The sequence below is a fragment of the Falco peregrinus genome, chromosome 8 (genome assembly GCF_023634155.1).
Source record: "Falco peregrinus isolate bFalPer1 chromosome 8, bFalPer1.pri, whole genome shotgun sequence".
In the NCBI taxonomy this organism is placed as follows: domain Eukaryota; kingdom Metazoa; phylum Chordata; class Aves; order Falconiformes; family Falconidae; genus Falco; species Falco peregrinus.
In genome coordinates this window covers 58,142,233-58,159,970 of record NC_073728.1, presented here as the reverse complement: position 1 = coordinate 58,159,970, position 17,738 = coordinate 58,142,233, and the positions used below count along the sequence as shown (strand labels likewise).

Sequence of the window (17,738 nt, the reverse complement as noted above, 5' to 3'; positions counted from 1 at the left end):
AATCAGTATGTAAATAATTATATGCTACACATTTACTAAGAGGTGAACTTACTGTGAAAGGGACTTGGCTCTGTCTGTGGCTGTCACCTCTTGCTTCTGACCATGTAGAAACAAAGCTGCAGTTTTGTGAAACATTTCAATGGAGCATGCTGTCAGTTCAGCCAGACTTCTTATGGCAAACGCATGAATGTCCTGCAAGAGTTAAAAAGATTCCCCATACCATATGAAACCTGGAAGCTTTTATTATTTAAAACAAGTGAATCACAATGTACTATGACTACACTGCCCTTTCAGACCTCAGAATCTACACAGAAATAGAAACCCGCAAATTCTGGAATCACAACTGTAACTTAGCAGCCAGGTACACACTCTGCAGTCAGATATTCTCTTCCTTCATTACTCCATTACCTCTACTGATATTTTAGCATCATGGTCACCATCTCTGGATTCTACTTCTTGGTTTTCTTCACTCTCTTTTTCTTCTTTAGGAAGACTACTGTTGAATCGTGCTATCCATTCATGAGCAGATGTCCTCACCTGTATGAAGATGTACCATAGTATTTAATGACTGGAACAAAGCCCCCCTCTACGTACCTCAAAACATGGAGTATTGGATCTCTCTAGAGGAAGGAAACAGCTACAACTCCTGAGCTAGTGAGAAGAACCAGGACAAATGATCCTAGTGCTTTCAGCACATCAACTGATGCAGTTGAGGGCAATTATTTCTCTAGCACCAGGTGCTGGATTTTACCAGCAAGAAGATGACTAACAGAGGTGCTTCAGAAACACATCTGCAGAATGCTGCTGCCACTTGGTGGATCTGAAGGGTAGTGAAATGAAGGCAAGAAACAGGATTCTTCCTCATACCAACTTCTGAACACAGTAAAACCAGCTGCTTTGTACCAAGAGGAGGGCTTCAGTTCATGACTGTAGGTTGATTTCACATGGTGGCTGAAGGCTTACTGCTCCCAGTTATCTTTGCCACCACTTATAACTGCCCAGTGACAGGCCAAAGACACACTGATGTCTACTGATTCAGAGCCAAAGACCTTACAGAACATGATTTTGCCCTATAAAGTCAAAGGAAAAGGCCCAATCTCTTTTGCCTACCATTGTCAAAGGATCTAAAACATGGCTTGTTTTCATGCATTTGATATTTTCACAGGCAAAGCAGGACTGAGAAACAGTTCCTGTGAGGAATCTCTTCAGCTTTTAGAAGATGGGAAATAACTCACCATGATCAGTTTGTCTGGCTTTGAGGAGATACGCAATTCTGAAAACAACTCTGTTACTTCTTTTGTGAACTCCTCGTCTCCTAAAGGACAGGAAAGGTTAAAGAACCCACACAGAAGACAGATACAGGGATAAGCAGCACTTCAATGCACAACTAGTTCTGCACAAGTGTGTCAACTGTTTCCTTTATTTCCTCTTTGAATCATCACCTCAGGCAAGAATGCAAACCTGGTCTTTTTAAATACAGTTTATAAGGGAAGTTCTGAAAAGGTGGAGACATCAGTGCCAGAAGGTTAAAAAAAAGAAAGCTTTTGCTTTCTGAATTCTGGTTTTTTAACTAAGGTTTTTTGGGGTTTTGTTTGGTTTTGTTTGTGGGTTGTTTTTTTTTTTTAACCGCACTAACTTGAGCATCACCTTGGAGAATCTGAAATATCACTTGAAACCTATGGTTTTCCTATCACATACAGCAGGGCAGATGTTAACAGTGGTGGGAAGGCTAAGAGATCCATCATGTGCAACTATAAAATATATATTAAATGCTAAATGATAGCAAGTGCAGGTGTGTAAGCCCTCCCTGATGAGCCATTTAGGTAAAAGCAATGCAGAAATTTACATTTAAATCTGCATAATCCTCAAGAATCAGATGGTTCTTGTGGATGGATGCCCCTCTGAATCTTTTGGTCTGTGTGGCTAACTCATTTAAAAAATAAATAAAAAGGCTTTTTGCTTTCCCATGGGTTGGACAACTCTATTCACAGTCTTTCCTTCATGGTCAGGGAAACCCAGCATCTCTCTGAATTTGCATCTTGGCTCAAGGTCAGTTGTATGAACTGCCCAGGAGTCAAACAACTCTAATCCTGCCCTGGCAAGAAATCATTCCTGCTACAGAATTAATGCACAGTAGCTTTCCAGAGATGAAGGGTATTGCTACCTGTCATGCTCCTGGCCACAGGCAGCTTTAGGATTAAGTATCCAGTTAAAGAGTAACTTTGGAATCATGCCCATTGCTAGTGATCAGGGCTGGTTGGTTCTATACTGAGAATTTCGTTAAGAACCAGCTTCTCCTTCCAGAACCTGGGGCTCACTTACCCTTCCTTTCTTCTTCTTCTTCTTCAAAGAATTCAGGTAAAGAAAATGCTTCTTTGAGTTGCTGCATTTCCTCCTTCAGTGTGTCCAATACTTCTCCAGACAAGGTGTTTAGAACTGATTTCACCTGGTTAGGGGCAGCACAACCAAAGAGAAAATCATAAATCCAACAAGAAAAAGAAACAGGATGGAAGACGCAGCACTGGTTTACATTGTGTGTAAAAACATCAAAGAACGATGTAATTGGGAAGTGGTATTTTCCTACAGAAAGAAGGAAAGGGAAAAAGACCTAGTTGTGAAGTCCTGTTAGGTAATAATGGATTCTTAAGGAGTTCTTCAATTTTCTTTCATAAAAAAACAAACAGTGAATGACTTGTGAAATTGCATGCTGATCTGCCCTCCTACCTGCCCCAAGGCAGAGACGACAATCTCTGCTGTGCTCACAACACTCTCCTCTTCTGCAGACCCAGGCAGCAAACAAGTGGGTATGAGGACAGAGCAACTCATGAGAAGTTGCTGAAGACATGCAGGAGCGGCGGCTAGCTGGGTATAGAGAATGGCTTTAGGAGCTGACGTGGGACATAACGCTCCCAAGGTAAACACCAGATCATAACGCAGGGGTCAAAGTGAAGTTGTGTTATCAATCACTTTATAGCAAGTTTTGAGCACTTGATTTTACATGTATATACATATATTTCTGATCTTTTTTGCCCTGCTCAGCCAAACTCAAAAAAGAAGGCAAATTGCTCAAGGCCATTACCTTTGATTCACTCTCTCTGGAAAGCATCTCTAAGGCCTCCAGATGCGAAAGACCCTGAAATTCATCAAACAGTAACCCATAATGGGCTTTCTTCTCTGTAGCCATGGTAACCTCAGTAGCTGTCTGCTGCTCTTCTTTCTCCTTTGCCTCTCGTAAGACCTTGAAAAGAAAAACAGAGGGCTCAGGTCAGTGCCAGAAGATACAGTATATGGGAGGAGAAGCTTTTTCATTCAACAGTAAAAACTGTTGCTTAATGACCGGACTGCAAAAGCAGCAAAAAGAAATGAGAGAAACCAATGAGGAGCCGATACAGAACTGCCATACCTGAGATAACGTAGAGTTTCTGTTCATTAGGCCCTTTGTTTTTTTGAACCCAGGGTCTCCCTCAGCTATTACATCCATTGTCTTTTTCCCGATGAATTCCAAGGCATCCAGACCTCCACTGATAACACTTTTCCCCTAGGAATCACGTTTGGATACAGAGAGTGATTAAAACTTGCAGAAGACTATACAGTTGAAGAAATTGAGTTGGGGGATTTGAATCAGCAATGTTACAGTACACACTCACAGAAAAGCCACATTGGTCCTTGCCACCCTAAAATTCAACCCTAATCACCACAATGAGAGCAGGACGACAACGTAACAGCCACAACACACTATCATCCAACAGTTTAATATAGTACTCTGGCTACTGCAGTAATCTGATGAGAAATATATTTTCATTTTGTGAACAAGCTGGTTCTCAGCACATTAAAATATTCAGTTCTCATCCTTCAACCAAAAAACACTAGACCTGTGGGTTTTGGTTGCTGACTCTCGTTCAAGCCTTAATAGCAGAAGCAAGCTTTCCATCAGCGGCTTTTTCAGATTCATGGGCAAATTGACAAGACAGCAGATCACAAAAGCACAGTTTCTAAGGGTAATGGGTTCCTTTGAAGTGCATTTCTCATGGTCACAGGAGCAAGCTGATTTCCAAGTAATTTGGGCTAGTTTCACAGAAATTTTTGAAGAGAATGGATTTCATCTCTAGACAGTTCTGTGCAAATCAGTAGAAATATTCCAGGAGTGAGTCTGACCCAGCATTTACCTGAATACTCTAAAGGAAGGGAGCAGGGATAACAGAGTACAGATGTGACACGCACAAACCACACAGTCCACTTTTTGTTATGCATGTATCAACACTCAGTACAGAACTATCAAAATTCAAGACATCTTACACATTAAATGCCAGTTAGAAGCAAGGCACAGGATAAAGGTTGTCTGAAGGTTGAAACCGTTTCTCACCATTCAGCCCACAAAAGTCAAAATTAAAAAAGTTTCCTCTTACAATGTTTTAGATGAAAGGCAAAAACCCCAACGCTCTCTTAAACGCATTTTCTCTTGCATTCCCAACTCACTCACTGTGCTTTGGACAGCAGTAGAGATGGTTGATAAAACTCCAAGAGCCCCAGCAATAGGAAAGGAACTGCCGTCATCAACCGCATCTGTGCTGCCAGCACCAGGATTCTCGCTTCCTGCATTAGAAGGCAGAAAATTAAGTTCCTTGCTCCCAAAAAAAGATCCTGTCAGCTGCAGAGTGCAGAAAATCAACAAACACCGAGTGTCAGCCAGGAGCAGGGCTAGAATTGGGATTATTTTCCTACCTACTTTTCAGAACCAACAGAAGTAAGCAATAGAGTATTATTTTAGCACAGAGATATCAACCTCAATATACATGACGCCGAGAAGGTGGTATTATTTTGCAGCTAATTACATTATGAGAAATGTTTTGGTGTTTTTCTTACGCAGTAAAAACTGACCTCTTGTAGCATCTCTGGCCTCTGAAGAGATTTCACTAGGACTGGGGATCCCAAGGGTTGTTTCTGCTTTTTCTATGACATTTGAAATACCTTGACCTAGAGAAGACAGCAGTATTACTTTAACCGTGACATATAACAGAAATCAGAACAGAACAGGATTAGGGCTGCATTATTTTTTTAATTATTATTCTGGATTCCTCCTTTCAAGACAGTTTGCCCACCACTAAAACCTACCACTACCCAGCTTGCTTACCAATATAATGAACTCAGGTTTCATCTCAGCTTTTAAATCAAGCTGTAAACACCAGCTGAATACCATTTAAAATACAGGCTTAAAATTATGTAAACAACTTAAAAACTTGAAAGTAATTTTGGCTGAGCATATCTCCTTAATCTCACTGTACCTTTCGGTACAAGTTTTCCCTGTTACTTGAACAATTCTCTTGACATTTTTCCAATAATTGCTGCTATAACAGAAATCTCCTTCTCTAGAAACAAGCTCAAAAGCAGTAGCTTGACACATGAAGCACGGTTAAAATATTTATCAAACACCAGAAAGAGCCTTACCTACAGTAGCTACAGTAGCAGAGGCAGTTGACAGAAGAGATTTCCCCCAGCTTCCCCAGTACCCCCATCCTGTCTGAACTGCAGCAGGAGAATCTGAGACCTTTAATGAAGAAAAGCAGAAGAGAGCGATGGAGATATTGTGGTGAGGAGAGGAACACAAGCAGTCTGTGATGTGTAACTTTTGCGCAGCTTTTTCTTTTCAGACAAACAGCAATGTGAATTTTCAGAAAAGGATTGGGGCTTATGCTCAGAAAGCTTCTGTGCTCAAAGTCATGAAACGTGCAGTCACATTATTCAGTGGGCACAGGAACATACCATGAGGCTTTCAGCTGCGGGCTCTTCTGTGGCAGCAGGCTGGCTTGGGGGTTTGAGTTCAGGTCTTTTCCGAGTCATAGGCACAGGCTCAAGCTCTTGCTCTTCAGTGCTGTCAGTGCAGCCAAGTTCCTCTGCTTTCTGTTCATTTTCATCTTTGTAAGAGGTTTCTTCTTTCAGATTTTCACCACTGTCTTTCTCAGACATGACTATGAACATCCATAGAAAGAAAGCAGATAAAATAATCACTTCCTTGTACACTTTGACATTAGTTCAAACGCATCACATTTGTGTTTTAAATAATTAAACACAACTAAGACAGAAATCCCTTCATGTTACCACAGCGCATGAACAGATTAAGTTTTTAAGCAAGTGTGTGCACCAAATTACATCTGCCTGGATGAAATGTCACACTTGAAAGTTTAAAGTCCCATAGAAACATGTGGCTTTAACTGACACACCCTCTCCACAGGAAAGAAAAAGGTTGCTAACTCTGAAACACAAATGAAAGGTTCAAAAGGTCCTCAGATAATTACATCCATGACTTGCTTCACACACAAAAAAAAAAACCAACAACAAAAAAACAACCACCAAAAAAAACCCGAACACAAACCCCAAAACTGATCAGGATGGCTGCTTTGAAGGGTGTCAGATATGAATTGGGAAAGCTGGGCAGGTAGGGAGGCAGCAGCTAGTTCATTTCTGTATTTAGGGCTGAGCTTCACCAGGGCATTAACAGCACCCAGAACGTGAAACACACTCCGGCTGCCACCGCACCCGGCCCCCACATCACACCTCGGGGACGAGGGTGCCCGCGAACAGGCTGCCATGCTGCGGCCTGCTCATGGGGCAGAGGTTCCGTGCCTCCTGGCTTTGCTGGCAGCGCTTCAGCAGCTGTGGGACAGCACGTTGAAGGCAGCAGCAGGCAGGGCCTGGCAGCAGCAGCTGGCAGGGCCAGGCCGGGCCCCCCCCAGCCCCCCGGTCCGTGCTGGCACGAAGCTGCGCTCCCTGAGAGGCCCCCACCGAAGCAGTCAGGGCAGCTGCCCCCGCCACCGCCTTCGGTGGGCTTGCAGCGGAGGAGAGGGGCAGCACTACGGCAAGGGCAGCTCCGGGTGACGGGCTGGGCTCCCCCACGCCCCCGGGCCCCCGCAGCACCCCCGGGCCCAGCCGGCCACGAAGTCATCCCAGAGGGGCCACCACCCTGCGCCCCCCAGCCCTGCGGCCTCCCTGCGCCTCTGCTTCCCCGGAGACCCCCAGGGTCTCGTAACCACCATGTGGGGCTGCCTGACACCCAGGGGACCCCCAGGTTCCCTAGAGCTCCCCGCGCCACTCCTGCCCCGTAGGGGGACCCCCAGGTGTCCATAACCCCCCCATAGCAGCGCCTGCCCCATGGGCACCCCCAAGTGCCTCAAAGCCCCCCTGCCCTTGGGACTCCCTGTCCCACAGAAGGCCCCTTCGGCCCCCCCGTACCCCCAGCCCTCCGGAGGCCCGCTCCGTGGCCCCGGTGCTGGCCCCGCCTCACCCGCCAGCCCGGGCCGCCCCTCCAGCTCCGCACACCCCGCGCCGGGCGGACCGGGACCACCGAGGCGAGGCGCAGAGCGGCACCTGCCGGCTGACCCCGGAAGTGCGGCCCAGCCCGGAAGGGCGCGCGGGGAAGCACGTCCGGGCGGCGGGGCCGGCGGCGGCAGAGGTGTGCGGCGGGCCGGGGCGCGGGGCCGCGGGGCGGGCGGGGCGGGGCGGGCTCGGCCACCCTCCTCCCGGTGCGGGCGGCGGGCCGCCGCCTCGCTGCGCGACGCCAGGTTTTACCTGGCGGCGTCCGGAATCGGGGGAAACGGCGCAGCGGCGCGCAGGCCCTCCGCGCCCACCCCGCTGCTGAGGGAGAGCTCGGGGGCCTGCGTCGCTGTTTTGGCATGGGAATGGGGGGAGGGGGGCAGGCTTCTGGCGTGACGTCAGGCCCGCGTGACGTCAGGCCCGCGTGACGTCAGGCGACGTGGCCTGGGCTCCCTCGGCTGCAATGGGGAGTGTGTTTCCCCTGTAGAGTTTTATGCCTGATCGTTTTCAGCTGACAGAGGGAAAACGCTTGGGGGTGTGTGCAGTGTCAGGCAGCCGCGGGGCCGCGTCCACGGCTGGACACCGGGTCCTGTGCGGCAGCGAGGTCGACTCTCCTCTCCTGCAGATTTTCTCCTTACGTAGGTTTCTGGCCTGTGGGTGCAGCTGCACCCCCACGGAGCCTTCACGGGTGCCGGCTGAAGGTGAGCCCTCCCTGCGGCCTCCCGCGCTGGGAACCCCGGTAATGGCTCTCATCCAGACCACACCATCTATTTTCATAAACTTCCCGGGAGTTAATGTCTGCAGGTCTCTGCCAAATGCGGTTTCCTGATTGGAAAGAGGGTCATGGGGCCCTCGCAGGACGGTCACGGCGGCCTTATTTCTTAAAGACACCACCCTGCAAGTAGGAGGGACACGTGCTCTGTGCAGAAGTGATCCATTTAGATCCATTTAGTGTGCATTAGTACCAATTAGCTTGTTGTAACTGCCAAAACAGATTTCCGTGTTGTGTGCCAGAAGTGAGAGGAGTCTGTGGTTTTTCAGGTGTGTCTCGGTTTATTACTTCACATTTCTACAGGTATGAAATGATGTTATAAGCAGTGAATGTAAAACCATATATCCTGCAACCTCTTGGGCCCCAGTTTTGCAGTGCCTTATAAATGTTGTAATTTTAAGTACTATCAGTACTTCCATTGACCTCAGTGGGGCTACTTATAATGCTCTTGAGTTAAACACAAATAGACTTCTTTAGGATAAGAGCCAAAGATGACTCATACAAGCGTATGCCTCACGGATTTTTATCTTTCCACTGCTGTTTGTTGTTACAACTTACGGCTTAATAAAGGTTAAATATGTTGAGCTCAACTTCAGGTTCAGTTGTAAAAAAGCCAGTTTTATTCTGCACATTTCATCTTGCTTGGGCTTAATGCTTTCTTGAGTAATTGTGGTGTTGGCACTGTTCACGCTTTATCCTTTTTGGATCCTTTATCAGTTCCAGCAGCTGTTTTGCATAAGTGTGATAGTTGAAGAATATGAATTTCACAAATCATTTTATTTTTCCCAGCACTCGGCAGTGAGAGACCATTGTCTGCTTAGCAATAATGGCTTTTCCAAAAGTGAAATGTGACAAACAATTCCTAATAAATCAGACCTCGAAGGGTTTAATAGTAAAATTCAATGACCCATCACCAATGTTTTATACATTATGCAAGCTCAGTGCAAATACAGTGGAGAGCATATGCAATTACTGAAGATAATTATCTTATTCTTATGAGGGGAAATGTTGCAGAGTATTTCTTGTGTTAAATAATTGACTGAGGTTCCTAATGTCATTTTAGGAGGAGTGTCACAGACACTTGGAAATCTAACAATTTAAATTTAATAATTCAAAATGACAATAACACAGGCAAAGTACAGGAGGTACTGGAATTATTCTCTAATAAATCTATAAACATTATTAGTTGGTAGGTTATTGGTTTAGATGACTGTAAGTTATGCTGTGTGTTTGATTTGATACTGAAGATGAGGGTTTGTCTTCACTGCAGAGCTATCATCAGCTGTAACCGCATCAGATGCTGTCAAGTCAAGCCCCAGTGCATGCAAAAGCCATTAAGTGCAGTGGCATGTTTAACCGAAGGCAGCTGGGTTGTGGAGGGAGGTGTTCTGAAGATCTGCAACCGTAGTGCCTCACTTGCTAGTGCAAGCTGTGACAGACTCTCAAACGGCAGCTCCAGCAATCCAAATGTCAGTGGTCCACCGACTACCAATAACCCTCAGCCTGTCTTTAAGAAGTCTGCACAAAGTTGCCAAAGTAAGCAGGTCAGTTGTCAGCAGCCTTCTGAAGGCTCTGAAACACTCTGAAAATCCTAGGGGTCTAAAAAAGGAAAGTTAAAACCACTCCTTCAAACAAAGAAATAGTTGTTGATCAGCAGCAACCTTAGTATTGGGGTTTTTTCAGACCTGTGCAGTTGATGTGGCTGGGATGCTCTTCACCTGAGGCAGCAAGACTCAGTAACACTTTCCCTGAAATATAACTGGTGGAGAACGGGAAGGAAAGAAGCCTTGGTACCATTTTTAACCATTTAGCTGTGGGAAAGTTGCTTCTTCAGCACAGTAGAACTGAGGCTTCAGTGTTGGTCTTCCTGTAAATGAATGGAGAAGAGGCACGGTAGAAAGAGTGGGGCCCAGGAAAAAGAAAAAAAGAAAAAAAAGGGCAGATGAAGGGATTGCTGTTTACAGAGAAACAAGTGGAAGGCCTGTTTTCCAGTTTCTCTTGCAGGATTCAGTGGATGAGTTGGTTAGTCAAGCTTGAAGGAGAGTTGGACACAGCTGTCGTCTTTGCCTTCTTTGTTAAACTGGTTTTGGCAATAGCCGCAACAGAAATGGGTCGGATAACACATTTCTCATCAGATGTCAGGTCTGGAGTCTGATTTGACCTTCAACAAATAAACTTTAGCTGAAAAAATTCCTAGTCTGGGAAGTGTGTTATCAGCACTTTTTCCCATTCTTGAATATACTCGATTTTTCTCTGCTGAAAAGACAATTAATACAAATAATCTGTATTTATTTATATGACATTGTTTTTCATAAGTGATAGGATTTCTGTCTGCTTTAGGCAATATTAACTAGTCAGTCTGGAAGGATGAGAAGTGTCTGCATTATTTCTTAAGAAACTGTATTCCTTTGTATTGCGATATTTATGAATTCAACTCCACTAGCATTTGCTATTGGTAGAAGAAAAGATGATAAATTTGAAGTCACACAGTCAATGAGATGAAGTGAGATATTCTTTAAGATAACATTTTGGCTTGTGGCTTCTGTACTTCGTAAATTGTTTTTTAGGGCTCTGGAGCAGTCTAGATGGAATCATAACTTCAGAGAATGCATATTGGATTAGAAATTTTCTTGAATCAGGCTTCCAGGAAAATTGATTACAGATTTCCTCTTATCAGTGTCATTTCATTGTGTTACAAGTTGGTTTTATTCTGGCTTTTAGAAAAGGAAAATCCTTGTGTGCAGACAATATAAAATTAAAGGCGGTATTGTGATGTCTTAAAAAATCTTTTGTGCACATTAATTTGAAGAGTATGGATTCTGTCCCTAGGCAAAACAATTTTTCTAATCGCTCTGAAGTATGGGGCAGCATTTGGGTAGGGAAGATGATAAGCAAGATATGACTGCTGAGATGTAGCAGCATAAAATAAAAGATTTTAAACAGGATCTTGCTTAAAACAAGCAAGAAAGAAGGAGGCGGAGTTAGAAAATACAGCATCAGCAGCAAGAGAGACTGCAAAAAAGGAAGTATGTTTAGACATCGGTATCCCGATATTCCGAAAGGGGCTTCCTCTCTGTGGCTGTAGATAACTGCCAAGAGAGTTTTTCCCAACACAAGAAATTATAAGCATATTATGTAGTATTCAGACATCTGACGCTGAGTGTGCCTCTACAATCAAGTAAGTAGATGTATAAATACTAAAAATCAGGGGAGTATGTGCACTTTGGTTTTGCTCTAGGTGCTAAATGAAAGACTGGCTTTAGAAAACCAGGGCTTAAAAGCACTTTGATATTGGTGGAGAGGGAGGCAGAAATTATATCCTCTTTCTTGCTTTTCTTCCTCTATTAAGAAAACACTTTTTCTCTGTTAACAAATGTAAAATCCACTTTCTGACCCTAAAGATAGTTACGCGTTGCAAGTAGTCTGAACAATTTGTTCTTTTTTTAAACATTTTTCTCCTTAATGATTATTGTTCCTGAGATTATTTATTTGGATGGGAAGATGAACATTTAGAGGACTGAAGGGTGTGCTAATGCCTTCTTACCCTCATTTCATTACTGTTTTATGAGCAGAGCTCTGATTTGGAACCTCTCAGCTGACAGTTTATATTATGCTAATCGAAATCTGTTTACTGGAAATGAAACTTGAATATGCCATAAGCCTGCTATCATTAATAAACTTAATATTTTTTTTATTTTTTTTTTTTTTTTGTTTCAGTTGGATTTCCAGTTTCCACTTCTAATATTGATGGTCTTGAAAGTGCATTTGGATCCAGGACATTTTCTATCATTGAACAAATCAAGAGCCTCCTCTCCTATCTCAGAGCGATACAGCTTAATATCATATGACCTCATTTCTCCATATTACATGAAAAAAGAATTATCTGTAGCTTTCCATGAAGCTCAGCTATTGCCTGTTAATTTTGACTGTTAGTACTGATTTTTCAATTGGATTTACACTGAAAAATGTAGCTTTTAACAGGACAGTTGCTTTTGGGTCTTTCAATGCTTCACTTCATACAGTGTCTCAAGCTTTAGTAAGTTCTCCAGCACACCATGATATCATAGCCAAAGAAGGGACCAGTATTTTAATTGAATGTAAACTGAACATCAGCCAGTATGAATATATTCTTTGGTATAACTCCAGAGGACACCTGCTTGAACAGAAGGATGAAGGTGAGCTTTCCAGCTGTTTCCTATCCTTCAGGACTCTCCTTTTACACAGTAACTGAAACCTTCGGGAGTTTATTATTATTTTCTCTTCCTATCCTCCATTTACAGTTGGGACATAAGGAGAGGGCAAGACAAAGCCCTTTGCCCTCTGGCATGTTGTACGTGAATTATACCTGAGTTGCTCTGTCCTAGCCCGTTCATGCTGCGGTAGTGCCCCACGGAATCATTTCCTTAAGAGTCATCACAGCATTCAATACAGAATAAATGAGTCTTCATCCTACCAAATACTAACATGTTTTTATTTATTATTTTTGCTCTGGTTTATATTGTATTTTTCCAAACACATGAATTAAACACAGTTCTCCACAACTTGTGACCTTTTCCAGCTGGCAATCAGCGCTTTAATTTTGTTACAGGATTTTTTTAAGCATGGGGTGACTTATTACATTTATTTTCTGGTTTATGCGCCAGTGAGACAGTGGAAACTAACGCAATTTGTGATGGCCGATGATGAAATACATGCTATTTAACCCTTTTGTATAGGGGGAGAATATTTTTTCCTAGCCATTGGCTCTAATAGTTCTGTCCCTGTAGTTTTTAATTTTCAAAAAATAATGTCTTTTAGAGATACATGTGGTTTTCTCTACTCTATTAGTATTAATGAAGGTCATCGAACTAATTGATAGGATCTTCTCGGAGGCCATCTTTCTGGCCTGCAGTATTCAGTAACCTCTTTGTAGTTATAATGCCATCTGGAGATTAGTTCAAAGTAGAGTAATTAGAAGAATGAGTTATGAAAACAGTTTTCCCCCTAAGTTATTAATGCATAGGAAATACTGTATAAAGCTAGCTTCTTTATTGATTTCTTTTTACGTGGGTTTTGTATATCAGCACTGCATGCTCAGCAGAAAACTGTCTCAGGAAAATCCTGGGTTCTTTTGCCAGCCGAGCCATTTACAGACTGATCTTTTCCATGGGTCACTTGACTTTTGACTCTGAACATATGGAAAATTAGGCTTTATAGAGGACAGTCTTTCAAGATAGCATTACACAGTTGGTGAGGAGCACTAGTTAAGAATTAGGTTCCCTGTCAGAAAGAGCTAGCAGTCCAAAAGCACACAAGAAAGTGCAGAGAGAAAGGAGAAAAAGCACAGTAGCAAGCCTGCAGAATAATTTACCATTAAGCAGAAGGATTGGTAACTGGATTATGGTGCTCTGTATCACAAGCATGAAAAGGAAATTTCCATCCTTGGTGTTCTGTTTGTATTATGCTAGAAATGGACTGCTTACTTCCCAGTTCTGTCTCCTGTTGATGGAGCAAACAGTGCATGTCTAGTTTATGTAGTGTTTTTTGTTTCATTAGCTCAGTTTTTTTCTTTTGAATCTCCAGGTGGCCGGTGGAGGATTGCTGATAATTCCCTTAACATCACAAAGGTCAACTTTGCTGATCGGGGGCGATACACGTGTGCAGGTGTTAATCGTAATGACACCTTGTATTACACAGTCACCCTGAGGGTTACCTTCACCTCAGGAGACATGAGTATCTACTATATGATTGTGTGCCTCGTTGCCTTTGCTATAACCCTCATTCTGAACATAACCCGTCTGTGCATGATGAGCAGTCACCTCCGCAAAACCGAGAAGGCTATCAATGAGTTCTTCAGGACGGAAGGGGCTGAGAAGCTTCAGAAGGCTTTTGAGATAGCCAAGCGTATCCCTATCATTACATCTGCCAAAACACTAGAGCTGGCCAAAGTCACTCAGTTTAAGACCATGGAGTTTGCTCGGTACATTGAAGAGCTTGCCAGAAGCATTCCCCTTCCACCTCTGATCCTTAACTGCAGGGCGTTCATGGAGGAGATCTTTGAGGCCGTGCGAGTTGACGATCCCGATGAAGTTGGTGAGGAGGAAAAACAGCCCCAAGCCTGTGGTACCCAAGCTGCAATATACCCCGTCAACCCAGAGATCAAGCGCAGCGATTCACCAGCCGGGGATTCAGACGATGGGTCCATGAATGAGCAAGGTCAAGAGATAGCCGTTCAGGTGTCCATTCACCCACAGTCAGAAGTGCAGAGCATTGACACTGTTTCTCATGACAGCTGCCAGTTTGCGCCTTCTGAGGAGGGCACCTGCTGAGGCCAGTGATACGCTGCTGTGGAGAGAGCACAGGTGACCCTGGGATGCTGCCATAAGCGGTCCACAAACAAGCTGCCTCAGTACCATATGCACAAGAGTTTTCCAAATCGTAAGGTGCCAGAACTGCTACTGAAATCTGTATTTTCTGTCAGTGTTGAGCTAACAATTTCAAGTCTGTTAGAGGAGGCCATTTGGAATATTGTACAGTGGCTTTTCTTTTTAAAGCAAGCTTACTATACTTAAAATATTTACAAAACAGGAATTCTTTGCCCTTGGCTCCTTGGTAGCTTCTAATACTTTTGGTCTGTATTAGAAGTGGCCAAGCTGAGCAGTACAACTTGCAATAAAATCTTTTCCTTTGTGAACTCTTTTCTTCCTTCACAAAGTGGAGCTGGAATTCCTTTGAGTCAGTGTTGTCCTGATGAATTTTGTGTGCTCTTTTTGAATTGCCTTTTGCTGTGTGTAGCCCATCAGAACCATGGTGAGCTTGTACAAATCTGTTTTGTGTCGTGTGCTTCTGTGTTGCTATCAAAATGTACTGTACTTAGAAAAAGAATAGTACCACGATCTGCTGCTGGATTAAACAAATTGTAGTTTCAAAGCAGCTTAGAGAAGAACCAGGGGGTCTCAGTTTTCGGTGCGTCTGCAGCAAACTTGTGCAGCATACTCTAGCGTGTGGAGGGCAAATTATTACGAAGCTTGTTGCTTAAACTTGGTGCTGATTGCCAAAGCGCCTTACAGAATGGAGCAGTAACAGCACTGCCAGCATTGTCTGTCTTCTGACTTTGCTGATTTCACTCACTAGAAAATCCAAAGTTTTATATTGTGTTTGACATTGTTGTGAGAAAAGAGTGACAGTAATTACGTTGTGGCATAATTTAAAAATGAATTAATCTACAGATCAGGTGTCTCAATTCTTTCTGAACAACTTTATAATAAAGGTAGTAAGAAGTAGCGACGCTCACATTGCTCTGGGTAGCACTTTCAGAAAGCAGTGGAAGAAGCTGGTTAGCAGAGGGGGCTGGCTGAGCTATTTGCCAGCCACTGTTTGCAAGAGTGGAGTAACTCACTGAACATTCCCTGGCTAATCCACTGAAGAGGGGTAGCAGAGAGAGCGAGTGGTGCGGGTGTTGACATGTACACACATAAGTCCTTCACCAAGGATCTCCCACATGGCGTCCTCAGCTGTAGAGATCCAGCCTCCAGGAATCGGAGTGCAGACAAGAATCTAGTTTCTTCTTTCACTCTTTGGTGCTGATTTTTTTTCTCCTTAACGTTTGTAAGTTGTATCACTTAAATAGCATTTTATATCCTGTTGAGATTTAGTAGATGTAAGGCTTGTAAGCACTCCACAAATTAATTTCTTACAACTACTGGAAGCATATTGCCATATAATTTTAACAACTTGGCAACAGGAGCACCATTTAATTTCCCACAACTCTTTTTCCTTTCCTTATTATTACAGAAATGTCAGTTGAACAAGTGATTCTGGATGGCTGCTCAGGATTCTTAAGAGGATTTGACATTACATTTACATGAGTAGGGATAGAAAACAAGCAGGCACAGTGGTAATAACAGGGTGGGGTCGTCTGTTGTAATGCATGCTCGTAACAAAGGATCTGAACAAATTATATTTATCGTATCATATCAGAGACGGGGAAACTAAAGCATCTATTACCATTTTAAACTGCCTTCTGGGGAAAGTTCTGCAGTCAGCTACCAGTAAATGCACCCTAGTTGGCTTTGGTGTGTCGGCTAAGAGTGATATTTGTCAGGAAGGAAGAAGATTGCTAGCCTTGGTTATAGTAGCATTCCCACCAGCTTGGTACCATTTCCAAGACCGTAGCAAATTTTAACTGCTTCAGGGGAATAAAGTCTTCTGTAGACACAGGAGCTACTGCCCTCAACAGTAACTTCTTTTTTGTTTCCATAGTTTGATGGCACTTTATGTCCAGGTGAAAAGTTTGTATAGTTTTGTGTTACCTGTCTGCTTTCTTCAACTTTTTAGAGGTGATCAGTGTTGAAAGATACTCTTGTAGATAAACACCTAGTTCTCTTAGAAGCCCCGCTAAGATGCTGCTGGCTTCACTTCTGTACTACAGCCAGCTCTGCAGGTTTGTTGCATATGCATGAGTGGAGATTTGGGGGTTTGCACCCTTTTGGATGTCCTGGTTGAAAGAGGTGAAGGCTACAAGACAGAATGATCTGATTTAATCTTTGTGCCACAGGCCATCAGGAATGTACCTGCACCTGCCTTTTTTCCCCGTAAACAGCTCTCCTTGCTTCTGTGAAACTACTGCATTATATGCAGCAGTAGCATCTTGGACATTTTGCCCCTGACTACACACACAATGTGGAGATGCAGCCACAAAATCAAAGTTCCATGTAGTTGCTTCCTAAGAAGCAGTTACGCAATCGTGATTGAGAGATGGTTCATCAGAAGTGGCAGCTTACAGGCAGCAGAGTGACAGTAGGGGTGTGTCAGGTGGGTGTTAGGAGAGCAGTTTCTAGATGAATTCAATCTGTTCTTTGATTTTTATACTTTATTTACATAGCTCCAAGTCCTTACTAAGCACAGTTACTCAGTGTCTTCGTGTGTACTGTTGCTGGTGGAAAGCATGATCATGCGTAAAGGTCCTCAGAAATGTGGTGGCAATGTCAATTGCTGGATAGTAAAGCTAAGAGTTTTCCTGAGTTATTACAGTATTTTGTTCACTAAATTAATTTCATTCCCGGGAAGGAGGCTGTTTTGTAAGGATTTCAGTAAATTGGGAGTACTTATTAAATGTAGAAACAGATCCTACTCCCACTGAATTAAATTAGAGCAGATTTGAAGCTCAAGTGTATTTTACAAACAATATTACAGGATTATTATGCATCTGAAAGCAAGGATGATGGTGACGTTATACAGTAAATGTAATTTCCAGAGAATGAAACTTACACTCGTTTCCAAACTTGTGAACTATTCTTGTTATCCTGAGTAGATGTGTGCACTAAAATTTGTTTGATGCATCTAATTGAACATTAACTTTGAAAGATTATGTAAACATCTGTGTTTCTCTCTTAACCTTTTTGTAGGACAAGGAGAGTCTACAGTGGTTTCCTTGCTTTAAACTAAATTTCTTGACAATCACAAGGCTATTTTATCTCTTCTTTGTGACTTATTTTTATTTTAAATAAAGGAATATGTAAAATCTATTTGTTACCCAAGAGTATCTAAAACTAACTTTGTAGTGGTTATTTGTATTACCTGGATTGTAATGTAACTGTTTAATGTAGCCACGTAGGATTTCATACTTTCGTAAAATGAATTGGTAGATTTGCAAAATAAATTGAAAACAAAAGCCTGA

General features: G+C 43.2%; 2 protein-coding genes across 8 annotated transcripts in view; one reads left to right on the top strand and one right to left on the bottom strand.

Moving 5' to 3' along the window:
* Positions 1–7,685, bottom strand: part of FAM114A2 (family with sequence similarity 114 member A2) — an 18,413-nt gene extending 10,728 nt beyond the window's left edge. Inside the window, exons 1-11 of one of the 4 annotated variants that reach the window (XM_055811956.1) lie at positions 7,564–7,685; positions 5,761–5,966; positions 5,446–5,545; positions 4,879–4,974; positions 4,481–4,593; positions 3,404–3,538; positions 3,080–3,238; positions 2,323–2,446; positions 1,236–1,315; positions 409–537; positions 53–192 (exon numbers count right to left, since the gene is read on the bottom strand). In XM_055811956.1, the coding sequence (XP_055667931.1) occupies positions 53–192; positions 409–537; positions 1,236–1,315; positions 2,323–2,446; positions 3,080–3,238; positions 3,404–3,538; positions 4,481–4,593; positions 4,879–4,974; positions 5,446–5,545; positions 5,761–5,966; positions 7,564–7,669 (1,388 nt within the window). In that variant the 5' untranslated portion in view covers positions 7,670–7,685. Of the gene's footprint in view, positions 1–52; positions 193–408; positions 538–1,235; positions 1,316–2,322; positions 2,447–3,079; positions 3,239–3,403; positions 3,539–4,480; positions 4,594–4,878; positions 4,975–5,445; positions 5,546–5,760; positions 5,967–7,227; positions 7,248–7,279; positions 7,413–7,563 lie in introns of those variants that run through there. The other 3 variants (XM_055811958.1, XM_055811959.1, XM_027778826.2) reach the window with 3 other exon arrangements.
* Positions 7,382–17,738, top strand: MFAP3 (microfibril associated protein 3). 4 transcript variants are annotated; one of them, XM_055811960.1, is made up of 3 exons: positions 7,382–7,447; positions 11,798–12,255; positions 13,643–17,738. In XM_055811960.1, exons 2-3 carry the CDS (start codon positions 11,976–11,978, stop codon positions 14,386–14,388), a joined length of 1,026 nt encoding a protein of 341 aa, XP_055667935.1. In that variant the 5' UTR covers positions 7,382–7,447; positions 11,798–11,975; the 3' UTR covers positions 14,389–17,738. The 4 variants fall into 4 exon arrangements, with proteins under 4 accessions (XP_055667935.1, XP_027634628.2, XP_005231872.2 ...); XM_027778827.2 differs by lacking the exon at positions 7,382–7,447 and adding an exon at positions 7,804–8,009; XM_005231815.4 differs by lacking the exon at positions 7,382–7,447 and adding an exon at positions 7,804–8,047.

Bases quoted from the DNA above. Each gene is read 5' to 3' on its own strand.
- MFAP3 (XM_055811960.1), top strand. From the start codon at position 11,976: ATGAAGCTCAGCTATTGCCTGTTAATTTTGACTGTTAGTACTGATTTT. The intron at 12,256-13,642 runs GTGAGCTTTCCA...TTGAATCTCCAG, and splicing joins GCTTGAACAGAAGGATGAAG to GTGGCCGGTGGAGGATTGCT.